Source organism: Corvus kubaryi, unplaced genomic scaffold, assembly GCF_017639235.1.
Source record: "Corvus kubaryi isolate FWS band 111438036 unplaced genomic scaffold, C.kubaryi_AGA036_p1.0 77, whole genome shotgun sequence".
Taxonomy (NCBI): domain Eukaryota; kingdom Metazoa; phylum Chordata; class Aves; order Passeriformes; family Corvidae; genus Corvus; species Corvus kubaryi.
The window spans coordinates 313,388-335,409 of NW_024582064.1; the positions used below are offsets into that span (position 1 = coordinate 313,388).

General features: G+C 38.3%; 1 protein-coding gene across 7 annotated transcripts in view; it reads left to right on the forward strand.

The window, feature by feature from the left end:
• The window catches only part of INPP4B (inositol polyphosphate-4-phosphatase type II B), a 315,266-nt gene that overhangs the window by 41,458 nt on the left and 251,786 nt on the right, over window positions 1-22,022 (forward strand). For all 7 annotated transcript variants that reach the window (XM_042051970.1, XM_042051968.1, XM_042051973.1 and 4 more), the window contains exon 2: window positions 2-60. In XM_042051970.1, coding sequence (XP_041907904.1) covers window positions 49-60 — 12 coding nt within the window. In that variant the 5' untranslated portion in view covers window positions 2-48. The remainder of the gene's footprint in view (window position 1; window positions 61-22,022) is intronic.

Sequence of the window (22,022 nt, forward strand, 5' to 3'; positions counted from 1 at the left end):
GAACCGAGGGAGAGATGGTGCCGACTGAAAGGAAATCTACTTTTTCTAATGAAAAATAAGGTAATTCATTTCTCTACTGCTTTTCTGGACGTGGTAGTCTAATGTGAGAACTTGAGTAATCCTTTTTGATGATAGCTATATTGACATTGTGCTTTTAAGGACAAAAAATATAAATCACTATTATTAGAAGAGTGGAAAGGAAAAAAATCCATTGTTTGCTGTCTGTAACACTGGCTATTCTTCATGATATCAACATCCTTTAGCTGAATCACAAATAGTATATACCCAGGGTCCGCTCATAACATACACAGGTCTAAATCCAGGATTACTCCACCAAATCCACTGGAATAATGAAAACAAAATCTCACAGCTAAATGAGGCATTGTAGCAATGTTCAAGATGAAATTTCAGACCTTGACTACAACTTTTTAGTTTGATTTTGTAACTAAATCTGTTATAAAGAATGGTATTTTCTCTTTCTTTGTTGTATAAGGCAATTATATGCCTAATATGAAGGGCCTGTTAAAATAGGCTCTGACCCTGGCATGCAGTGGAAAGAGTTGCATGAGCTGCTGAGTGCCCTCGTTTGTCATTGGCTTTATTAGGAGTTTAGGCCACTCATCTCCTGGAATGAACAAGCACTAAGTGTGGAATTGCCCTTTTTCCTACCCTTTCTGTCTGATACTATGGACATGCTTCTGTAGTTGCCTGAAAATAGCACTGGACTCCAAAGAATTGAGGATAGCGTGCAGCTTGAGATGCTCACCTGTTAACAGTAAGTACTTATAATTGGCTTCCAGGATATTTTTGTACTGTATGAACCAGCAGTTGGATGGAAATGATTGTACTGCTGGGCAGAGTGTGTATTTTGTTGGAAAGATTTTTCAATGTGATATAGTGACTTATCTTAATATAGTGATGAATGTGCACATATGGTACATTTTTAAAGCAGTGTTTGCTTTCAAAGCACTGTTCAGGAGCACGTGAGAGATCTCTGTATGTTAGCAAACAAAAGGAAACAGTAGGATGTAAGGGTTTCTCTGGCTTGAATTTTATCCAGCTGCATTCCCCTGGCTGGTAATGGTCTGACAAGTTTAATGTAGGTGACAACAAGCTCATGGCCACCCCTTTGTCACACCTTCACGCATTATCATTCTGCTGTGTGACTTGCAGAAACTATTTTTAGTGAAGGGCTTTAAATTTGAAACTACTCTTTTCTATGCCATGCTCCAAGTGCCCTGTTTTCATGGGAGCCTTGGCATTTTGTGAAACCATTTACAGATGTGTTTGGATCAACTTTGCAACAGTGAAGAAAGGAGTGGGAGAGTTTTGTGGAAATCAACTGCTAGGTCCACTCAGGCTTTTGAAATTTAAAGCTGCATTTTGAGAAACTTGGAGAGTGAGACACAAATTAATGTCTTGTTGCTGAAATTATTTATGCTTGCAGGAAATAAATGGGAATTCCCCTTGAAATGCTGCAGTTTGATGGAGCCAGTTAAATAGGTGGGTGATTTTCACTCTATGTCCAGGTCAGTGCTAGAAAACAGCATCTTATTCTGGTTTCTTTGTTTAAACAAGTTTTCAAAATTTGCAGGAGTTATGGGAGAAACCAGGAGATTTGACAAATTTTAGCTTATAAAAAGACTAGTGACATGATTAATTTTCAAAAGTAATTAATTAGATTTCAAAAGGTGATTTTATCTGGTAATTTCTTTAATTAGGGAGATCACAATAAGAGAGAAACTTGGAAATGGAAGTCAGACAAATGAATCTGATCACAGAATGATTGGGCAGTGAAATCCAAGTGTGGTGAGATACAGCAGCAGGTGCTTAGTTTTAAAATGTCACAGCGTAGCAGACTCAGTACAGAGACCACTGAGTGATTAAAGGGCAGTGTCTTACAGTGGATCAAACTAAATGATGTAGCACTTCCTAGTCAGCTTATATCCCAGGAATTTGTAAAACAGTCACTTTCAGAGGCTTCATCTGTGGGGTACTATAAAGGACAGCTTCTTTGACAAAGACAAATCTCTCTGGAATCTCATATCCATGTTTCAAAAGATGCAATTTATAGGCATACTAAGTAAAACCAAAGCAATTTGTGTGCTGTGAGGACAGAAGTGAGTGTACTCTGTACACTCATCTTATATCATCCTAGAAATGAACAGGTTTCCGTCTAAAGCAGATTGTTGACATATAAAGTCATAGTTTAAATTTTGAGAGCTAGTTTGCCAGTATAATAACAAAAAATAGTCTTGATAAAAGTTATTAAGGATCTTAATAAGCCTGGTTGCCAGTTTTCTGCTCTTTGCTTGAATTAGCAGAGCTTTCAGTAGGCAGTGTGTGAAAGATATGTCCCAAACAGCACTGATGAAGACGTTTCTATTTTGTTGCTGGAATCTGACTTGGCTTATGGCTTGACATGGAAGAAAAGTCGATTTGGTGTTTTGGAAGATCATCTGAATGCTGAACTATTAACTCCAGAGGTCACTGTCATGAAGCAAAGCCTGATTTGCTACTATTTGTTAACTGCTCTCAGGGGCACATGCATGTCTGTATATACAAATACTTAGAGTTTAATGGCAGACTCTCATTTCAGTTCAGATGTTCAAAAATTATGCTACCTGTATAAAAAGAACCTTCTCTGTGAAATTGCACTTATCTGTGCTGTAAATCTTGAGTAGTGTGGGAATAAATTTTCAGTGTAGGGAGAAAATGTGGTTAATTCTTCCACTTTTTCATATTCAGATGCAGGACAATAAAGATGTTAGGCATCTTAAGGATATTTATTTTATTTGGTCTGGCAGTAAAGTTAGTTAGTTTGAACTGAGACACAACCTAGCATTTGCTGGTGTTAGTGAAACTTTTTTCCTTTGTAGACTTCAGTGTGGTTTTGTGTGGTATGGGTAGGTGGGTGGTTTTTTTGTTGTTCCCCCCGGGGGGGGGCCCCCCCCCCCAGTCGGTTCCCTGCCATATTGCCTTGGTTGTAGATGGCCAAGTTATAGCAGTGAGGGGTCTGCAAGTGTGGCCTTTGTGAAAAAAGGTCAGGGGCTCTGCACCACAGGACACAGCTGTGCCCACCAGCAATGCAAGTGGTGCCTCTGGGAAGACATATTTAGGAAAGGGAAGTGGGAGAAATAGCCTTGCAAACACTAAAATCAGAGAAGGAGTGAATCTGCTCTAGGTAGAGGAGACTATACAGGGGGATATGGATATACTCTGAGTGATCTGTAGCCCATGGCCAGCCCATGTTGGAGCTGGTTCTTCTGAAAGGAGCTGTAGTCCATGGAGAGGATCCATGCTGGAGCAGGGGAAAAGCATGAGGAAGAAGGAGTGGCAGAGAGGAGCTGTTATGGACTGACTATAACCCCATTCCCTATCACCCTGTGCCACTTTAGGAGGTGTGGACAAGGAAGTTAAGTAGTTGAGGATGAAGGAATATGAAGTTGTACCTTGGGAAAAAGGGGGTTGGAGGAAGCTGTTTTAGTTCTTGTCTTTGTTTCTTATTATCCATTATCCAAGTCTATTTTAATTGGCATAAACTTAAATTCATCTTCCTGGGTTGAACCTGTTTTGCCTATGATGGTTATTGGCAAGTAACCTCCTTGTCTTCATCTTCACCAATTAGCATTTAAATTTTATTTTCTCCCCCAGTCCTGCTAAGAAGAGGCAATTATAGAGTGGGTGGGTGGGTGGCAGCCTGACCAACCACAGATACGATCCCCTGTGGGAAGTGTATTTTGCTAATACCTTCCTGTGCAAAGTTCTCAGACCTTGAGTTTGTGTGTGTGGGCTGTGTGTGCTTGCCAGGAAGTGGCAGATGTGCCTTTGCATCCTATGAACACACTCAGTTTGGCTTAAGATTTTGAAGACAAGTTTAAAGAGTAAGTCCAAATGGTTATGCTATCAATAAAAACAAGCTTTCCTGTAATGTATGTGAAAGCTTAACATAAATTGCGTTGTTACAGCATTTATCGCAAGTGTAATGTGTTACTAACAGTTGGCAAAAAAAGCCTGAAAGTAAGATTTCAGATTGACTCATAAATCAATAACCAGAGAACCACATGCAAGGTAGAAATAATAGAATAATGACATAATCCTGAATTTCTGATGTGAATTACATTGTAATGCAGCTGTGAAAATGTTATTTGGGTTTTCATGGCATAGTTGTATGTAAATTCTGCCATAAAAACATGAGAATGTATCAGAGAATCTTACATGCATCAGGCAGGCATACACAATGTATTTTCACCCTTTCATAGCTGTAGAGTTTTAGTATTTTTCACTCAAATTTGATATTTTTAAAATATTCTTACAGAATGAGATTGCTTTTTATATATTGAAGCTGTGGAGTCTTTTCTGATCTGTTAGAATATGAAGTTTTTGTGTGTGTGTGGTTTAGCATTCTGTAAGTCAGTGATCTCTCCAGGGCATCTTGAAATAAAAGTGTCTCTTCTGGCTAAGGATGTACTTACTATAAACCATTTTTCAGCAGTGATTTTAATTTTCTAGAGCATGCTCTGTGTCAGTTTAAAGACTGAGCAGCTGAATAAGTGCTGCTGCACAATGTAGCATAGCTTTGGGATTGAATGTCATTGCTCAGTGTGGTTTTTCTCTGCCTATAAACTACATGTATGATATTAGTTATGAGCACATTCTGCAATATCTGCAAGCTGAGGAGCCGGTAAGTGAATCTGTGTCCGTGAGTTTCAGTGAAATATGTTGTTGCTGTGTTGGTAAGATTTTGATTTGCAGTAGGAAGTGTGCTAAATGGAGAAGAAAGTGGAAAGATTACGAAAGTGTGGTACAGGCAGGTCTGAAAGCCTTATCACCCCCTTTCATGGTTCAGAAGTCTCAATGTGTTTCTGTGTTCTCAGCCCCAATGTTGCCTGTGCTTTTGCCTGTGCTTAACTGGGATGTGAGTTGTCCTCTGACTGTTGGAATGTTAGGTCTATACAATATACATGTGCATATAAATGTATAGCTATCCATAAATATGTAAATATCAGGCAGTGTTTAGTGAAGGACTCAAACAAATTTGGTTGTGTTGAGAGGAGAGGTGTTGCCACATGGGCTTTGAACCTGCCTTAGTGTGAGGTATTTTCCTGTTACTGTAGACATGCATTCAGGTCAGTGAGAGATCTTATATATGTTTAAAGTCCCTTACTTATGTTTGGTCTTTTTTAAAGAACCAGTTTTGCTCCTCCTTATGTTATACTGTGAAGGCATTTTGGAAAGCTTACATTTTTGCATGCCTTAATTTAAATAGGTTTTTTTGGTCAAGATTTCATGATGGTTTTAGCCATTTTGAATTGGGATAATGCTGTGCAGAGAACTCTGTGCTAGCTGAATGCTGTAAACTCTAGCTTTAGAACCCTGCTGAGCGTGATGTACATAATGCCAATACAAAGCCCTGTGATAGCAGAAGGCCACCTCTCCTTGGGGTAGCAAGAGCACACTGGGATTTTGTTTCCGAGGGTCTGTGCAGTACCACTAAGGTCTGTGAGCTGACTTTTGCTGCAGTCTGCTTTCCAACAGTACTTGAAAATGCAGTTTTTAACCATTGAGGGATGGGAATAATCTTTTGCTCCTATTTTTACTATGAACTGAAAGATTTTCTATCTCATTTTCCTTCTTAACAGGATCCTGGCAAGCCCTACTTCTCTTTTGCCATCTGATTCCCTCCATTTTCTTGCTGCTTCTCCTTCCCCATTCCAGATATGACTGACTTACTCTCCACATAATAAAGTCCTCTCCTCTCTTCCACTGCTCTTGGAGTCAGACCTTTCTTATAACCTGTTCTCACTTAGATAATCCATTCTGTCTCCTGGTTTTCCTCAGTGTCTGCTTTCATCTCTTGCTTAACTTGTTCCACGCCTTCCTTTCCTTTAGCTTTTCCATGGTGTAAGCAGGCTAAATGACGCTCCTTCCTCTTTTGTGCCTACCTGTCCTTGACCTGCCTGCTTCACCAGCTGCGCCCACTGCTCGGTTTGATATCTGAAGTATTGCTTTGTTTACAGTGTCCTCCATTGCATTTCCCCCCCCGAATCCTCCCCAGTCCTGTTGCTATTCCTTGCACTCTACAGAACAGTCTTTTACTAATCATTGAATAAACTCTTCCAAATGAGAGCTGGGAAGCATCTCTTGTTCGTGTCTGACTGACAAAGGCCAAAAAGGAGCCACAGCCAGGGGGTGAGCTAGTGTTGGAAGCAACGGACACTGTCAACTTCTTCCATTGATTTTATTCTTTTGAGGGATTGATGCTTTGCTGTACCTAGGGTCAAAGCATATATGAGAAAATGCTACTTTAAACTGAATGTTCCTCAGTATTAAGTTGCATCTAGACCTGCCTCAATACCTGTTTGTCCAAACTGCACTTTCATCTTGCCTGTGCATTTAGACCTCCTCCTGTGCATTTAGTTGTGAATTCAATTTCAGTGGGAATCAAACAGCTGCTTAATCTTTTCTGTCAAATTCTTTCTCCCATTGCTTTTGATGGCTGAAGCAAACATCACTTCTCTTCCTGCTGCTCATATAGTTTTTAGCATTGCTTTCAACAGGAATGTGTTTCTAAGTATTCCTGTTCTGGCTATCTTTGTGCTTTACAGATTCTTTTTAAGATAGACAGCTCTTTCCTGCTCTGTATCACCTAGAAGTCTGGACTGGGCTAATCTAATATTGCATTTTCATTTACTGAAATGTCCTTCTGCTGTTCTTGGTAAAGCGGACATTTGGTTATAACCATTAGACCAATTAGACCTCTTGCAAAACCAATTATTCTCGGGGTATTTTTTTGACCATCACTCTTTCCTTTGCATCAGACGCTTGTGTCCCTCCTTTTGTAAGCTTTTTGTTTTCACTGTGAAGATTTTTCCCAGTCTCCAGTACCCTTCTTGTTCTGAAGTTTTCTTTAAAGTTCTGATGCTGTGTCCAGCAGACAACAAATGTGTTCATAAATCTGTCAAACCAGCAAGGAAGTACCAAAACAAGACACTTAATAAAAAATGTAATCTCATTATCTTTCCCAAAGTTCTGCCTTTAAAAATCATCTTTGCTCTAATGTTTGCCAGAAGTTCACAATGATAATGTTTTTATTTAATGTTCATGGGCTCTTGTGTAATCTGAGGTGGGTTTGCATGTCTGTGGTGTGTAATATCTCCAGCTTTCTTGTTTATCATCAGTGTTCTGTATCTGTCAGTGGTTAATACTATAGGGTCCTGTGATCCCTGATCTGCATTTGTAAGCCCTTGGGTGATAAATATAAACTTTTAATCTGAGCAAATCCCTGAATTTTAAGTGTTATCTAATAGAATTAGCTCAGTTTAATTTTTTAAAAATTGTTTTGTTCTCTGCTATCCCTGCAGCAATTGGTGTATTTTAATTGTGTAATAGATCAAATTGTATGTGTTACAATTACATAATTGATGGTAATCAAGCACTAGTCTTGTTTAGACTAGATAATTGTGTAGATAACTGTATTTAACAAAAGGTTATTGAGCATCCCCATGTGGTTCTGTCTCAGTTCAGTGGCTCTTACTGGATTTGGTGCTACTCTGGCAGTTCTCAGAGTCTGTCAGATCTTTTTGTTGAACGGCTTCTCACATGACTGCAGAGAGTCCTGGGAATGAGTGCGCATTCACTATTTGAGATAAATTTACAAGATCAGTACTTGATTAGCTTCCATACTGTGCTGTTTTGGGGACTTGGGGGGCAGTACTTGCAATGCAAGCTATGGTTTTTAAAGAGGACTCTGATAGCTGTCTGGTTTGGGTTAGAGGATAGCTAATACTGATAGCTATACTGGAGACAAGAAAGGCTTTGAAATGCTGTGCACAAGTCCCCAGCAGAAATTGTGTAGCAGTCTATAACTGAGTAGACAGCAAGTGAAATATTTGGTATTTATCTCTTTAAATATTAGCTTTTAACACATGAAAGAAACCTAGGGATGGAGGAAGGCTAATAATACCAGTGTATTAACATGCTGCATTAAGAGATGACTCCTGCTGCCGTCTGTGAATCTGTGCTGAAGGGAATCACGGAAACATTTTGGTTTGTGTTTTGAAGTTGATGTCAACTGTAGCTGGAAGAGCTTCTTGGCCTATGAAACTGTTTCGCTGCACAATGCATGCCAGTGAAGGACCTCTTAGGAAAACAAAACTGTATCAAACCAAGCACAGAACTGCCACGTTTGATTATGTTAGTCTGAACTGGGATATTACTCCAAGAGAATATGCTGTGAAAGATTAATCTTGGCAGTAGTATACCTACATTTCTTTATTGCTGAGTGACTAGTAATCAAAGAAAGAACCCCCCACATTTTATTTAAAAAACAAGCAAGCAAAAATAAACCACCTCAAAATACACGACTCACATCAGATTTCTTCTGTTTCAGGTAGTAAACTTGTTTGTGGAGATACTGTTGCTAAACTCCTCATTCACTGAAAGTGATCTGTGCCTGATATGAAGTATTATTTGTACTTCATTTTTCTGTTGTATGGATAGTGTAGCCTGTCTGCCAGTCTGTGCGTGCTGGGCTTTTCTATTGCATCAGCTTGTCTCACTTCAACCTCCGTTTAAGCTGCTTTAAATTTTGTTTATAAGGGAAGCTGTCAGTAGATGGCAGCAGCAATCTCCTCAGATAATAGTTTTAGGTTACCAGCCTAAGATGAACATCTTATATTAATGTTAACTAATCCTAAAGAAAAACACTCTACTGAAGTAATTTAGTGTGGGCAAAACTCGCTTTTATTCTTGGCCTAAAGCAGGATTTTGAAGCCAGGGGCTGCTGATTAAACTCGCTTTAGACTTTCATGAGCCAGCTTACGAGTGAAGAAGGAAAGTCAGAGGAGTCTGTGTACAGCTAGAGACATCTTGCAGCTGCAAAGTGATTGATGGCAGCCAGCCCAAGGACCTCGTGGGTGGAACCCAACAGACCATTAAAGATCTTTGGGCAAGGCTGCTTTCCCCACCATATACTCATTAGTGAAGGTTGTTTAGCACGAGGGGGAGAGGGGCTGTGCATATGTATATATGCATGTACACACATGCACTTCAGGGTGCTGCTCTTTAAGTTGCATTAGTGATCCTAACTAGCTCTAGTGCTTGCTGCTGCAGTGGCTCCCAGGTCTGAAAGCAGGCTGATCTCAAGGGGCAGAGGGCCCAGCCTGCCACATCCTCTGCTCCTTTGGGAAGTGAAGCATAAAGGGTTGTTTTGTTCTGTCCACCTCCTCTCCTGAGAGGGGTTGACATAGGATGTGTTTTGTGGCTGCCAGAAGGTGCCTGAGGGAGGGGCTGTTTTACTCCTCTCAAGGCCCCAGCTTGAGATGCCGTGGCCTGCATGCTGTAGGGATGAAAGGTAACTTTTCTGAGTCATCTTGACACCAGCACGGGGATATCATGAAATAGAGGAGAGCAGCAAGGCTTCAGGCATCTGGTTGTGCCTAGAAGAAAAAGGCCAGGTTTTTTACCCATCTCTCACTCTGAGATGAGATTTTCATTTTTCCCTGAAGAAGTTGAATACCTCTGATTTATAAGAAAGGCTGTAGTGCTATCCTACCCTCACATTTGGGATGTCAGCAGCTATTGACTGTTAAGGGCAAAATGGTGCCTTCTTGTTCAGTATCTCCAGTGAGCACTATTTACTATCCCCATTCTTTTTCTGACCAGCCCTGAGAACTGAGCTTAATTCTCCACAGTGCCACCAGAGCTTATTTGCTGAGTGGTGAGAGCTAAATTTAAGTCCAGTGTTATAAAATTGGTTGTGCTTTGCCAAATGTGTACAGGCTGCACTTATCAGCACTGAATTTCACTTAATATTTGATCACTTGGTGGAGATACTGAGAGCCATTAGCTCTGCTTTCAGTTATCACCTTGGTATACACATTGTTGTACCTGGGCATCTATTAATAGAAGATATTTGTCTTTTATGCCTTTGCAGTGTAATTTTTTCAAGCAATTGGCCAAGGACCTTGTAAACATTTTTTGAAAGAAATGTGTGCTACACCAGCGCTTCTGATTACTCTACCAAGTTTGTGACATGTCACTTCTACAAAACTTGTTAACTCCTTACCTTCCTATTATTTTATTTTTATAAATTTCTCTTCTTTTACTCCGTATTACAATTTCCACCCATTAGTCCACCACAGTGGAGTTCCTCATTAGAAAGGTTTGAAATCTGCTATTATGTGCCTGCTTGTAGAAGATTAGTAATACTAGCTACAGGCAAGGATTGGCCAAGATATTAACCAAATTTTAGCTTTTTAGGGTAAGTTAAATACTTTTTTGGGAACTGAATAGGTTACCTAGATTAATCAAAAATTCGCATACTTAGAGCATTTTTCTAGCTATCTAATAGAAGTTCAGAAGAAGTGAAAGATGCGGAAAACCATCTGTAGCTGAAATCATGCATGCTCTATTTTCCTTTGTAGAAAGAAGGAGACAATGGCAGACTTTATACATTAAGAGAATTTCTAGGTTTGGGAGAGTTTGATTATGTGGTCTTGTGGGCGAATTTTTTTCTAGTCTTTTTTTAGCCAAATTTTTTTACTTACTGTTAAACCCCACTTAGTGGGGTTTTTTGATAGTGTGTTTTTATTTTGTGGGGGTCTTGGTCATTGTTTTTGTGTGTGTGCGTGTGTGTTGGTTTGTTGTTGTTTTGGTTTTTCTTTAATCACATGCATCTGGCTTATATGCTTACTCAATTTCTTAGACTTTGGCTCCCCTCACTCTTTGAAATGTCTGCCTGATATTGAATGTGTCTGTAGACCTTTGCCATTGACCTTTTCTTTAGGCAATATTTATAAAGACTAGAACAAATGTGGAACACAAAAGCTCCTGAAACAAAAATGGATATCTATGTACTGTTTCAGAAGGGTATAAAAGCCTTCCTAATATAAAAACATTCTGAAGTATTCCCATGAGAGAAGATATGCCTGAGCATTAGCCCTGATGTCTCCTTTTTCTCACAGCCTTCCACATGAGCGCTAATGGATCAGCTCTTTAGAGAATTGCAATGAATTCTATTTCTGTTAAGTGCATTGCAGATACCAGTGCAGCATGGCGTGTGTGTGACAAGCTCCTAAGTCCTACCCACCTCAAGTGGTTTGATTTCATTGGAGTAGGGATCATGGGATGCAGCAGTACCGCTTTTTTGCAGGAGTTATTTGGATGATGCAGGTTTGTTGATGTGCTACACAGTTGAAGGAGAAAATACCCCTAATATAAATAGCCAGGAACATACCACCATTTCGAAATTAGTTGCTGGAACTGTTTTTAGTTGACAGAGTCTTTGATTTTTATAGATGTCTCCTAGATACATAGACAGCTTAAATAAACACTTTACTGTGACACTTTATTGTGCCATAAATTGAGTCTCTCCTGATGTGAGAGAATTTGCTGAAAGTCCTTGCAAGGAGTTTAAAAGATAAAGCGAGACAGCTTCTGTAGTTTCAATGCTTCCAGATAGTTGTTTTTTGAGTCTTATCAGAGGAACTGAGCCACTAGCGTGACCCAGGTACAGCATGGAAAGAGGCAAAGTAGGAGTGAGAGCGAGAAAGCCTAATTATCAAGATTTACACAGCCTTTTAAAGACATTTTAACCAATAGTTACTAAAAACGTACATTATTTTTACTTTCTTACCAATTATTCAGTAACATGACTAGGAACTGCGGAATTTTCTATCCAATCAATCCAAACTACTTTTACTGCAGAATGGAGTGGTAGAAGACGGAGAAGAAGGTCTAGAGAACAACAACAATCCTCCATTTTGATATTTTTTACTCTTATCTATTTGCTATAAAGAGAAGCCTAAAACCTCTAAATTTTTCACCCTGTGACAATCTTACATAGTAGTCTATCACCTAATTCACACCACTGTATTTTCTAGTTGTTGTCAGACTGTTGGTAATTTTTTCCAAGGTTTGAAGCTAAAACAGTGTTGTTCAGGGGGGTAAAAAGCCTTAAAAACAGGCAGAGAAATATTCTCGGCACTCTGGGTTTCTACACTGGGACATTTTGAGGATTAGTAGTCAGTGTAGTCTGAGGTAACAACAGGATTCAGTGAGGCCAACCCGTTTGGCTTTTTAGAGAAATAAAGAGAGTGTATAATCAGTTTTTACTGATGAGGTTTTCTGTATATGAGGAACACTTTCTGAATGATAGTTTGGTGAGTAATCAGTGATACTTGGTCTGGGTTTTATCAAAGCTTTGATAGCTTCCATTTGCTGAATATGGTTTTAATACCAAGTATGGCCACCTTGAGCAAAGCCAATTAATAAACTGATGAATTCTTTGGGATACATGCACCAATAGGGTATTACCGCAGGCCTGGTTCCTACGGTCTATCACCGTGTCCCGCAGCCATAGGGAGGAGGAGGAGGAGAAGATCCAGCAGGCAGGAATTGTGCAGCAAGATTGATTTATTTAATTATTTTACAAACTCTTTTATAGACTTTTTTCTTCATAGTCTAATTGGGCAAAGGACCAGCCACCCCTTGGGGGTGATTGGCCAAAATTCTAAAACATCCATTATCAAAATATTTTCTACTAGACCATAAACAAGACTTTCCAAGGTTGCAGGTGGCTTGGTTGTTTACATACCCTGCTACCTCTTCTGTGAGAGAGAAAAGTCTCTCACGGACTTAGAAAAATAACAAGAAGATCCTCACTAACAGCATTTTTGTACCTACAATAGGGAAATGTAATTTTTTAAGAAATTAAAATAGCTGAAGAGAGACAATAAAATGGGAAGAAGCATTAGGGTGGTATAGGTTTTTCTGGATGTGCCCTTCCTCTTTTCAAATGTACTGACACTACTTTTCTTCTATTTAGGAAGTTTTATATAGATTTTAAGGAGTTAGGACTAATGTCTGGAATGCTAGACACATGGCATCTACCAGAAGCCAAATTATTGTTTAGAATACTCTTAAATTCCTCTGCATTTCTCTTTAATGAGCACAGCAGCTTTGGTCAGGTGTGTGGGAAGTACTTCTGTGTTCCCTGAGTTTTGTGTTTGTTTCTACCTCTCATTCTTTTCTGATCCATGGTGCCAACATTGACCCTGCAAATCCCACTGAACACTTTGAAGACACATCTTGGATTTTAAAAATGGTTTTAAGGTATGGGTGCTTGCTTTGTTTTGTCTTGGAATCTTTCTGTGGTCACCAGTGATCACAGTATGATTGCATTGAAAAGGTGGGATCTTAAGCTTTTTCTGGTGCTGGTTGGAACAAATTGTGCTTCACTTATTTCACTTTCAGTTAACTTACATGTGGGGAAAATATCACCTCTATTCTCTAAGTTATAAAATTAATGTTTTGAAATAATTTTATGGTTGAGAACTGTGCTGGAAAGCTAGGATGCAAAGAGAACTCCTGTGGCATAAAAATAATTAACACTTAAGTTGTCACTATTAAGACTTAGGTGTTTAGCCTATTTAAAAAGATGTGACTTGAAGGGGAAAGAATGTTTTCATATATATTACCACTAAAATCTTTAAAGGATTATTTGAAATGCTCAGTAATCTAGACTGGAGAAAATTGCATGTGGGAAGTGGTAGGATAAGAGAAAAGGCCTCAAGTTGTGCCAGAGGAGGTTTAGATGAGATATTAGGGAAAATTAATTCACTGAAAGGGTTGTCCAGCATTGGAACAGGCTGCCCAGGGAAGTGGTGGAGCCACCATCCATGGAGATATTTAGGAGATGTGTAGATGTGGTGCTTAGGGACAGGTTTTAGTGGTAGGCTTAGTGGAGACTGTCACCACATACCAGTACGTGGCTGCAAACAGGATGAAGACCCCTTTGTTTACAAGGAGTCACATGGAAAAGAAGAGAGCTAATGGGTACAAGTTACTCCTGGGAAGACTCCTACTAGGCACAAGAGGAGAATTTTTTACAATGATATCAATTAGTTGGAATAATCTCCCCAAGGAAGTGGTGGATTCTCCAAATCTGGATACTTATAAAATTCAGCTGGACAGGTTGCTGAGCCATCTAGTCTAGATGGTGCTTTTGGCAAGAAAGGTTGGACCTAATGATCCTTGGAGTCCTTTGCAACCTGGAATTCTATGGTTCTAAAAAAGGCACTGTGGGTTCAGAATTTCTCTTCCTTCCCTCTCAGGGAAGACTCAGTGTTCTACCCTGTCTACTCTGACATGAGTTAAAATGTGTTTCTTGAAGACAGACACAAAAGCTTGGTATTTCACCTGAACAAATTTTCCTTGTTCTGGTTACACAGGTGGTTATCAACCTGCTTGCTTGCTTTAGGCTATTACATACATTGATCTAATGCTAAACTACAGAAAGATTGCATATAATATCTCTGAAGGATGTGCAGATGGGCCATTCTGTTCCGCTGGTGTATTGTATTTCTGTCTTTGTTGGTAGGTTTAGTCTGACTACTTTTTCATTACAAGGGGTCACATGCTGGTGTGAATCCACTTTTAAGTAGATTCATATCTGAAATGTTCTGAATGTCTCTGTTGGGAACAACAGGTCTTTGTATTGTGTGAAGCAATAGGTCATGTTGCCTTGTGCCTGCCCCTTCCCACCCCTGACAAAATTGCAAACAAAAAGGTAGGATGAACTTTCATAACTTATTCAATGTGTCCTTTTTTATTCAGTGATCCATTATTTTGGTGTTCAGCCAGGCTGAATGATCTCTTGAAGTGTCATGAGACTAGGATCAAAAGTGTCATTTACAGGAATGTGTTGTTTGCCTTTTAAATTTTATTTTATTAACGGAGAGTCGGATTTTAGAATGTCTGTGCTCCCCCGTGCCCTAGTTCCATAGCTGATGCAAATATTTTTTTGTCTAATCTATGAACTGCCTATGTTTCAGCCCCTATGTCACTATTTTCACATTTCAAAATTTAATTTGCTTTGTGGGGAAAGGTTTCCAGTTTCTTCCTGCTTGGTGCTGGAAATAAGTTGGATAAATGTCTGACCTACTAATGATTTTGTCCTCTTCCAAAACTTGTAAGGAACTGGAAATATTCTTCCAAGATGTTTCTTTAGCTGCCACATAAGTAACAGGGAATCCAAATCTTTTTTTGCATATGTACAAGCTAATTTGAATGTTTTCAATTCTACAGTATTTTAAATGTGCTTTTTTTGTTGAATGAAGGAATGTTCTTCTAATTATTTTTCAAAAGAGGTTTTGAGTACATTATGTAATTTATATAAAGTAGGTAAATTAAGAATGAGGTAGAACTATAATTAATTTGTTACTTGATTTCTTAATTGCATACTCAGTTATTTTTTAATTATATGCCCTATTCTCCACCTTCCTTTTAGAAGGTGATAATTTTTGAGTGTAAATCTCAAAATTGAAAGAGTCTTTATAATGATTATTTCACTGCTCAGCTGTATTCTTAAGCCAAGTATTTGTGGTTGCACATTTTAAAATATTGTTCCCTGCTCACTGTGTAGGGAAACACAACCTGAAAGAAAGGTCTAGCTTCTATGAATGATTTGTATGTAACTATTAGAGGCTAAAAAACACTAAGCAACAGAAGTGCACTCATGCATGCTAGAAATTCCAGTTAAGGAGATGGGAACTGTGGTTCCATGATCTTCATCTCTCTCTGGTTATCATGAATGAGGATTTTCTGAGTGACCCTGCTCTAACAGATATATTGCTTCATGTGCATCTTCTGTCTCTCTGCTTCATGGAAGAGGTCACTAAAGACAAGGAAATTTTGCCCTAAATTCTGCATTCCACCACTTTAATGTTGCTATTCCTGTATGTGTCCTTGTCAGAAAGCAGTTCTTATCCCTGAAACAAGATGATAATAGTTTTTTTTCCTGGTGCTAGACCTACCTAAATTGTGACTGCTGTCTTCTAGGGCAGTCCTGAAAATTTACACTGAAACATCACACCTAGGTCAAAATGTCCTTTCACTGGAATGACGAAATCTTGCTGATGTCAGCTTAAGATCTCTAATTTAGACTTTCTACACCTTTTCCCATTTGTATAGGAAAACTAAAATATCACTTGTGTCCACTTTTAAGATATTGTAAGACTTTTCCTATTTAAAGTTAGGAGCCTATACTGTTAAAGTCAGAAGTGACTTTTAGAATTGCGTAGCTAGAAGAAAAAAGGCCTGGTATTAAGTCTTATATGTGATTTTTGTTTATTGCTTTAAGGTGTCCACAAGGGGAATTTCTGATTATTTTTTTTTTTCTTGGAACAACCAATGAAATATGGAACTGTGTGAAATATCTCCTCAAAGAAGTGGTGTTCTTAAATGTTGCTGGCTCCTTCTCCTTTCTTTCCAGTCTTGCAGGAGTTCCAAAGCTGTAAATACTCAAATGTTCTACTTGTACGGGAATATATATTTCTGATCCAAAGTGGATAGGAGACTGTTGAAGGAAGCCAGCTCTTGCCTATTAAGTAATATTGTTGTGGCTTGTGAAATAGGAAAATGGAATATGTGAAACTGCAGCTTTCATTTTGATGTATTACTGGCTGTTACGCCTTTCAGAATTATAAAAGACATACTTAAATATGAATTGGAGAATAACGCCAAGAGGAAAAAAAAGTTACTTTTTGGCAGTGGTTTAAAATAAATTGAACTTTAGAAATGTTCAGAGTCAGGTGTTCCCATTTTGATTCATTCCCTTGCATTAATATGTCTCCAGTATTTTTTGTCATAAGTGACCTTTTCCATTTCAAATTAAAAAGAAAATGACAAATTAGAGGCAAAGCTGTTTCTTATTTTCTCCTCCCACTCTGAAATAGGAACATCTTCAAGTTCAGTAAGTAAGCAAACATTTACAATGGGGGGGGGGAAGTAGAATTTTAGAGTGAGATGTTCCATAAAACTGGAGTAAATGCAGGACTTTCAATTAAATAGTAACTATAGAATTCTATTTTTCTTTGAAAATCAGGTGTATGTGTACATAGGTAGTGTTTGTGGTCTGTTCTTGGTTCTTTTGGGTATGTTTGTTTGTTTATTTGCTTTTTGTCTTGGGCAGCTCTTTTTGCCCGTTTCTTGGAATTTGAGATCTGAAGGCTGTAGATAGAGCTGCCCTTAGGCCAGGCCACCTTTCAGGAGCCATGGAGGCCTTGGCTTCTAGGTAGGACTTGCCAGACCACCTTAATGAGTTGTTTTGCGTTCTCCAGATCAGCGGGTTGTAAGAGAGCCTAAATTCTGATTAGCTCGGTTGACATGTAACACAGTTGTACTCCTAGAAGGAGATTAAAATGAGCTGCTTCCTAACAATTCCCAAGCTCTTCAACATAGCAGTGTAAAAAGTGAGCAGCATTATGGCCACATCACTGTTCATTTGTGTGCATCAATGCAAACATTGATTAGAAATTGGAAGAAAGGTCAAGACTGTTCTCTCAACTACTCTCTCAACAGTTCTACATAGTTTGCCAACTGTTGGGGAGAATGAAAGTTTGGTAAGAAAGTTTCACAGATATGTAGGCTTGGCAGAAAGATCTCAGAATGTAGAAACTTAGCATGAGGTAGAAATGGAAGCAAGTTTTGCCGGAGAGCAAAAGGAGTTTTGCTGAAACACTGATCGCTGAATAAGTGAGAAGGCAAAGGTTGGAGATGAGTTGGAAGATTTTTATGAATAGGACAAAGGTATGTGACTACAAACAAAGACATGTTTTTCACCAAGTAAGTCAGTCTCAAGAAGAGCATAAGGAACTAGAAAACATGTCTTTTCCAAAAAGAGAGATATGGCAGGCAAAGGAGAAATGTCGAAGTAGGAAGAAAAAGAGAGGTCTGAGAATTTTCCATTGTGAGCTTAAGTTGTAAGTTGCTCACTCTTGTGATTGGATAATAATGACTATAATATGGTAATGGTAGTAGTCATGATAGGCTACAGGCAAATGTCAAGGTATCACTGTGTATGGTGCTTACTGCTTGTAGTGTATGAAGATAGTCAGCAAAGCAAACTATAGAATGCTTTGTAACTTGAAGAGAAAGCGGCTCCCGGTATGCCTACGAGCTGTAGCTGACAGCTGTAGGGCTGGCTCTGCATACCCACTCCCTGAAACGCTGTAACTTCGCCTATGCAAGAGCGAGCTTTCAAGAGAGCCGCCTGAAGTGCAGACAGCCTTTGTGAAACTTTCTCCTATAGCCATCGTGGTGACAACTTCTGCAGCTGATTCCTCCATTAATTAAAAACAGAAAAGAAAAGGAAAAGGTCTCAGTGAGAAGTCTTTAAATGGGATATTACTTGTCAAGCACTAGCTAGCCATGTAGCTTCCTTAAATTCCTTCAGGTTCTCAGTGAAGGAAGACAATGACACATCCTTTGAATTCAATAATCAATTTGAGATTTTACTACTCTTTTGGTCAGGATGTCTCTGAAAGCTGGCTCAGAACAATATTTAGAAACTTTTTGTTATTGGTGAAACCTTGATATTCTGAGACCTGATGAAGTGAGATTCAAAAGTCCATAGGTATAAAGAAAAGAAATTTTTCTGTATTATCTGAACATTGCTTCATTCAAAAAGTGTCATTTGTATTTCACATAAGTCTTACCTTAAGAAATAAAAAATGCAGTTTTTATTTCTTCTTTAAAGAATGAGTATGTTTTTAGAATTCCATAATGCTGACTGCTTTAGTAGGCAAAGGGGTCTATTATATTGTAATTTAAAGTTAATATAAAGTAAGAAAATTTAGAATTCTCCAAGTTTAATTTAGTTTCCTTTCTATTAAACAAATGTTTGCATTTAAGCAAAGCTCTCTAAAGGCATAATTTAGACAACTTTATCTTGCAATCAGGGTCAATATACCTTTCTTCTTTGAAAATTTTAGGATGAATGGTGAATGTTAGTGTAATTCTTCCAAATTATGATAACCAAGCTGAATGATAACCAAGTCCAGCAAACGCAGCCCATTGACTTTACTATGAATTCTGTTTGGAACAGTGCATGGTGCCAAAAATAACATTCCTTCCAGCTGATATCCATTACTGTATCACACGACTGTCTTGTCTTTTTTGTCTGTATTGATGACATTAAATTTTGCGGTTGAGATGTATATTAAAGTGCAGTTTTGTTTGCTTGTATTCTTATTTGAGATGAAAGTTTTGTAGTACAGTTCACCTTGCTTTAATAGCTAAAATTCTATGCCAAATAATTTCTGTTTATTTTTACTTAATAACTTCATGTCAGCAATACATCAGGTTACACTTTGTTTGTAATTCCTGTTTGTCTACCAGTAATGTACGTTAGAATAACTGAGAAGCAGAGAAGTTATAAGACTCCCCAAGTTATTTCCAGAAGTCATTCTTTTTGACTTTGCCGAGAGTGCTGTGGACTAAAGGTTTTTGGGGTTATGCCCTTAGTGTAGGACATATTTGAGACGAGAACTCAAATTTAAACTCAACATTGCTGTGTGTTATATTGACTTTATGAGTGAGGTGTCCACATACTGTATGCAAGCTAATTATGTTAAATAGTCTCTTCAGTGGAAAAAAATTTTGAAATAGTACAAAACATGTTAAAATTAGAGAACTAAGTGAATTAAAGAGTTTTTAATGTAATTAAAACACTTGTTTTCAGACATCATGAAACCGATAAAATTTTATAATTGAGGTTATTTTTTCAAGGAGAAGACTGAATGACAAAACAGTGGAAAATGGAAAATAAAGTATGTGCTAAATATATCTATGGAGATGAAAAATATGTACTCAGAGATAAAATTCAGTATGCTTTATTACATCAGGTGTATTGAGGGTGCTAAATGAGAGGTGACTAATCAAAATAAGCCTAGAAGAACATAAGTATTGAAATTATTAAAAACACAGGTTTTTGTATTGAGCTAGGAATCTTGTATCTTTGGCTGGATAGGTTAGGAACATGTTGGAGGAGTCTATAGATTTTCAGGACAGGTTTTTAGGTTTATTAGGGATTAGTTCACTTGTATTCTTGGTGGGATTTTTTGGTTGTGGGTTTGGGGTTTGTTTGTTTTTTTTTTTTTTCCTGAGGGGAAAGCATATTCTAAAGTACTGAAAATCCTACTTCATGATCTCACTAGCTTGAAAAAAGGTCTTTCATTGCAATCTACCAATGGCAAGGTAGAGTAACATCCTTCAGGAGAAAAAACAAGTATGAAATAGAACAGAGCTATTTTAAAAGTGCATAATTATGATGGTTACAACAATACTAATGAAAGTATTATTTCAGATACTTGTTTCTGCATGGAGAGAGTTTGTGGATTAATTAAGGATTACCTCAGCTCTGGAATGTGATCCACTGTTCTTTAGTAAGTCTGGCTTTATCCCTTAGAGACCTCAGGAAGGCAGCAGTTTGACTGAGCCATTTCAGGTCCTGAAGTCCCTTTGTTCTATTTGTTCTTGCTTATTAATAATAGACTCAGTTGTACTGTGTGTACTTCTGCTTTGCTGCTGCTACTGACAGAGCCAAACAACAGAACAGGTTTGTTTTCCAGGAACTGAAGGCTAAATATTCACCCCTCTTCCATGCTTTTCATGGGATTCTAGAAAGACATAATCTGGCACAGTAGCAGCGGTTGATGGAAGTGTTCCTTCAGCAGCAGAGATTCCCAAATGTGAGCTGAATATGCTGCTAAATCATGCTCTAACAGCATTCATAACTACTGGATACTTAGAAAATATTTTATTTGTAGGAACATGAATGGAATAGTGCTAGTCAATGTGAAACACAGGGCAAGAGGATCACTAAGGGTCAGGGAAGAAAGGTGCCTAGAGAAAACACCAGCTTGAAAAAGTGGTGAATATGAAAGAAAATATCTAAATCCTTTTTATGGATTCTTTGCTTTCTGAAGGTGGAATTGGAATATATGTGCAATTATGTCTCAAAGAGTGTTTTTTTCAAATTGTACATCATGTGCTGTACCTTCCATGGCTCTTTTCCCTCACTGGTAGCAAGGTACCTGCTGTCTCTTGTAATAGCATTGCCTCCTGCGTACTGACTTCTCTCAGGTAAAGTGAGCGACCTTTTGTACTTAAAAAACTGTAGAAATTGCAGCTGGGGTGGGTCTGATTTGGTGAAAGAGTCATATTCTCTGCACCAGTTTGATTCTGCTGTCCCCAATCTGATATTCAGAGCTTTAGAGCAATGACTGCTGTAATTATTTCTTCACTGTAGCATTCATTTAAGCCACTCTTAAAAAAAATAAATTAAAAAATTGGAATTGGGGCAGGTACTGTATATTGTTGTGTCTCATTTTCTTCCCAATTTCTCTAAGTGAGAGCTGGAAATGCAGTTTGCCATGTGTGGAGTTGCTTTGATTAAATGAGGAAGAGATGTTTATGAAGTGTCACAGTTCCAGACCCCTATGCCCAAGGTGCCTGAAGAGCACCAAAGGGAATGTGCATTCTATGTGGAAAGCATTTGGCAGTAAACGCAGTATTGGACTGATGATCCTTTTTTCAGATGCCAGGGGTTGAGTGTTTCCTGAACACTCCAAACTGGATTTTTGTACCTTGGTACATAAATAATTTAGCCCTTTTCTTGGGCTTCATTCATGTCAAATTGTTGCAGGGATAGTATGTTTCAGCTGTTCTTTTAGTCTAGTTGCCTCATCTTGGTTTTAAAGTAGTTTAGTTTAGCCAGGTCTGTTTGTTTCTTCCAGTTTCATTCTTTTCACCTTTGTTAGTTTTCTTTCCCTGTTTCTTGAGGGAAAGGTAGTTCTTTCTTCTTTTGTATGAAACTCCCAGTTCTTCATCTGCCTCTTACTTCTATTTCTCCCTTTAGCTTTTTGTCTTTGCATTTTGTCCAGTTTTTCCATTTTCATCTCAGCACCCTTCCTGCATTAGCTGTATTACTTTCTCACTTTATAGTGGTGTTTTTTCTGGTCTTTCATGTGACCCATGTTTTAGAGGCTACATAATTTCAGTGTTACCAGGCATATCAATATTATGTTGCAATTTTCAAGAAGCCGTTAAACCTGACATATTTTGTGATTCCTACTCTTGTATGTTGTAATTAACTCTAACTATTAATCAAGACAGAAAGGCCAGTAACTAATATAATGAACTAATTCCATGCCACATTATTAAAGTAAGTTATTATT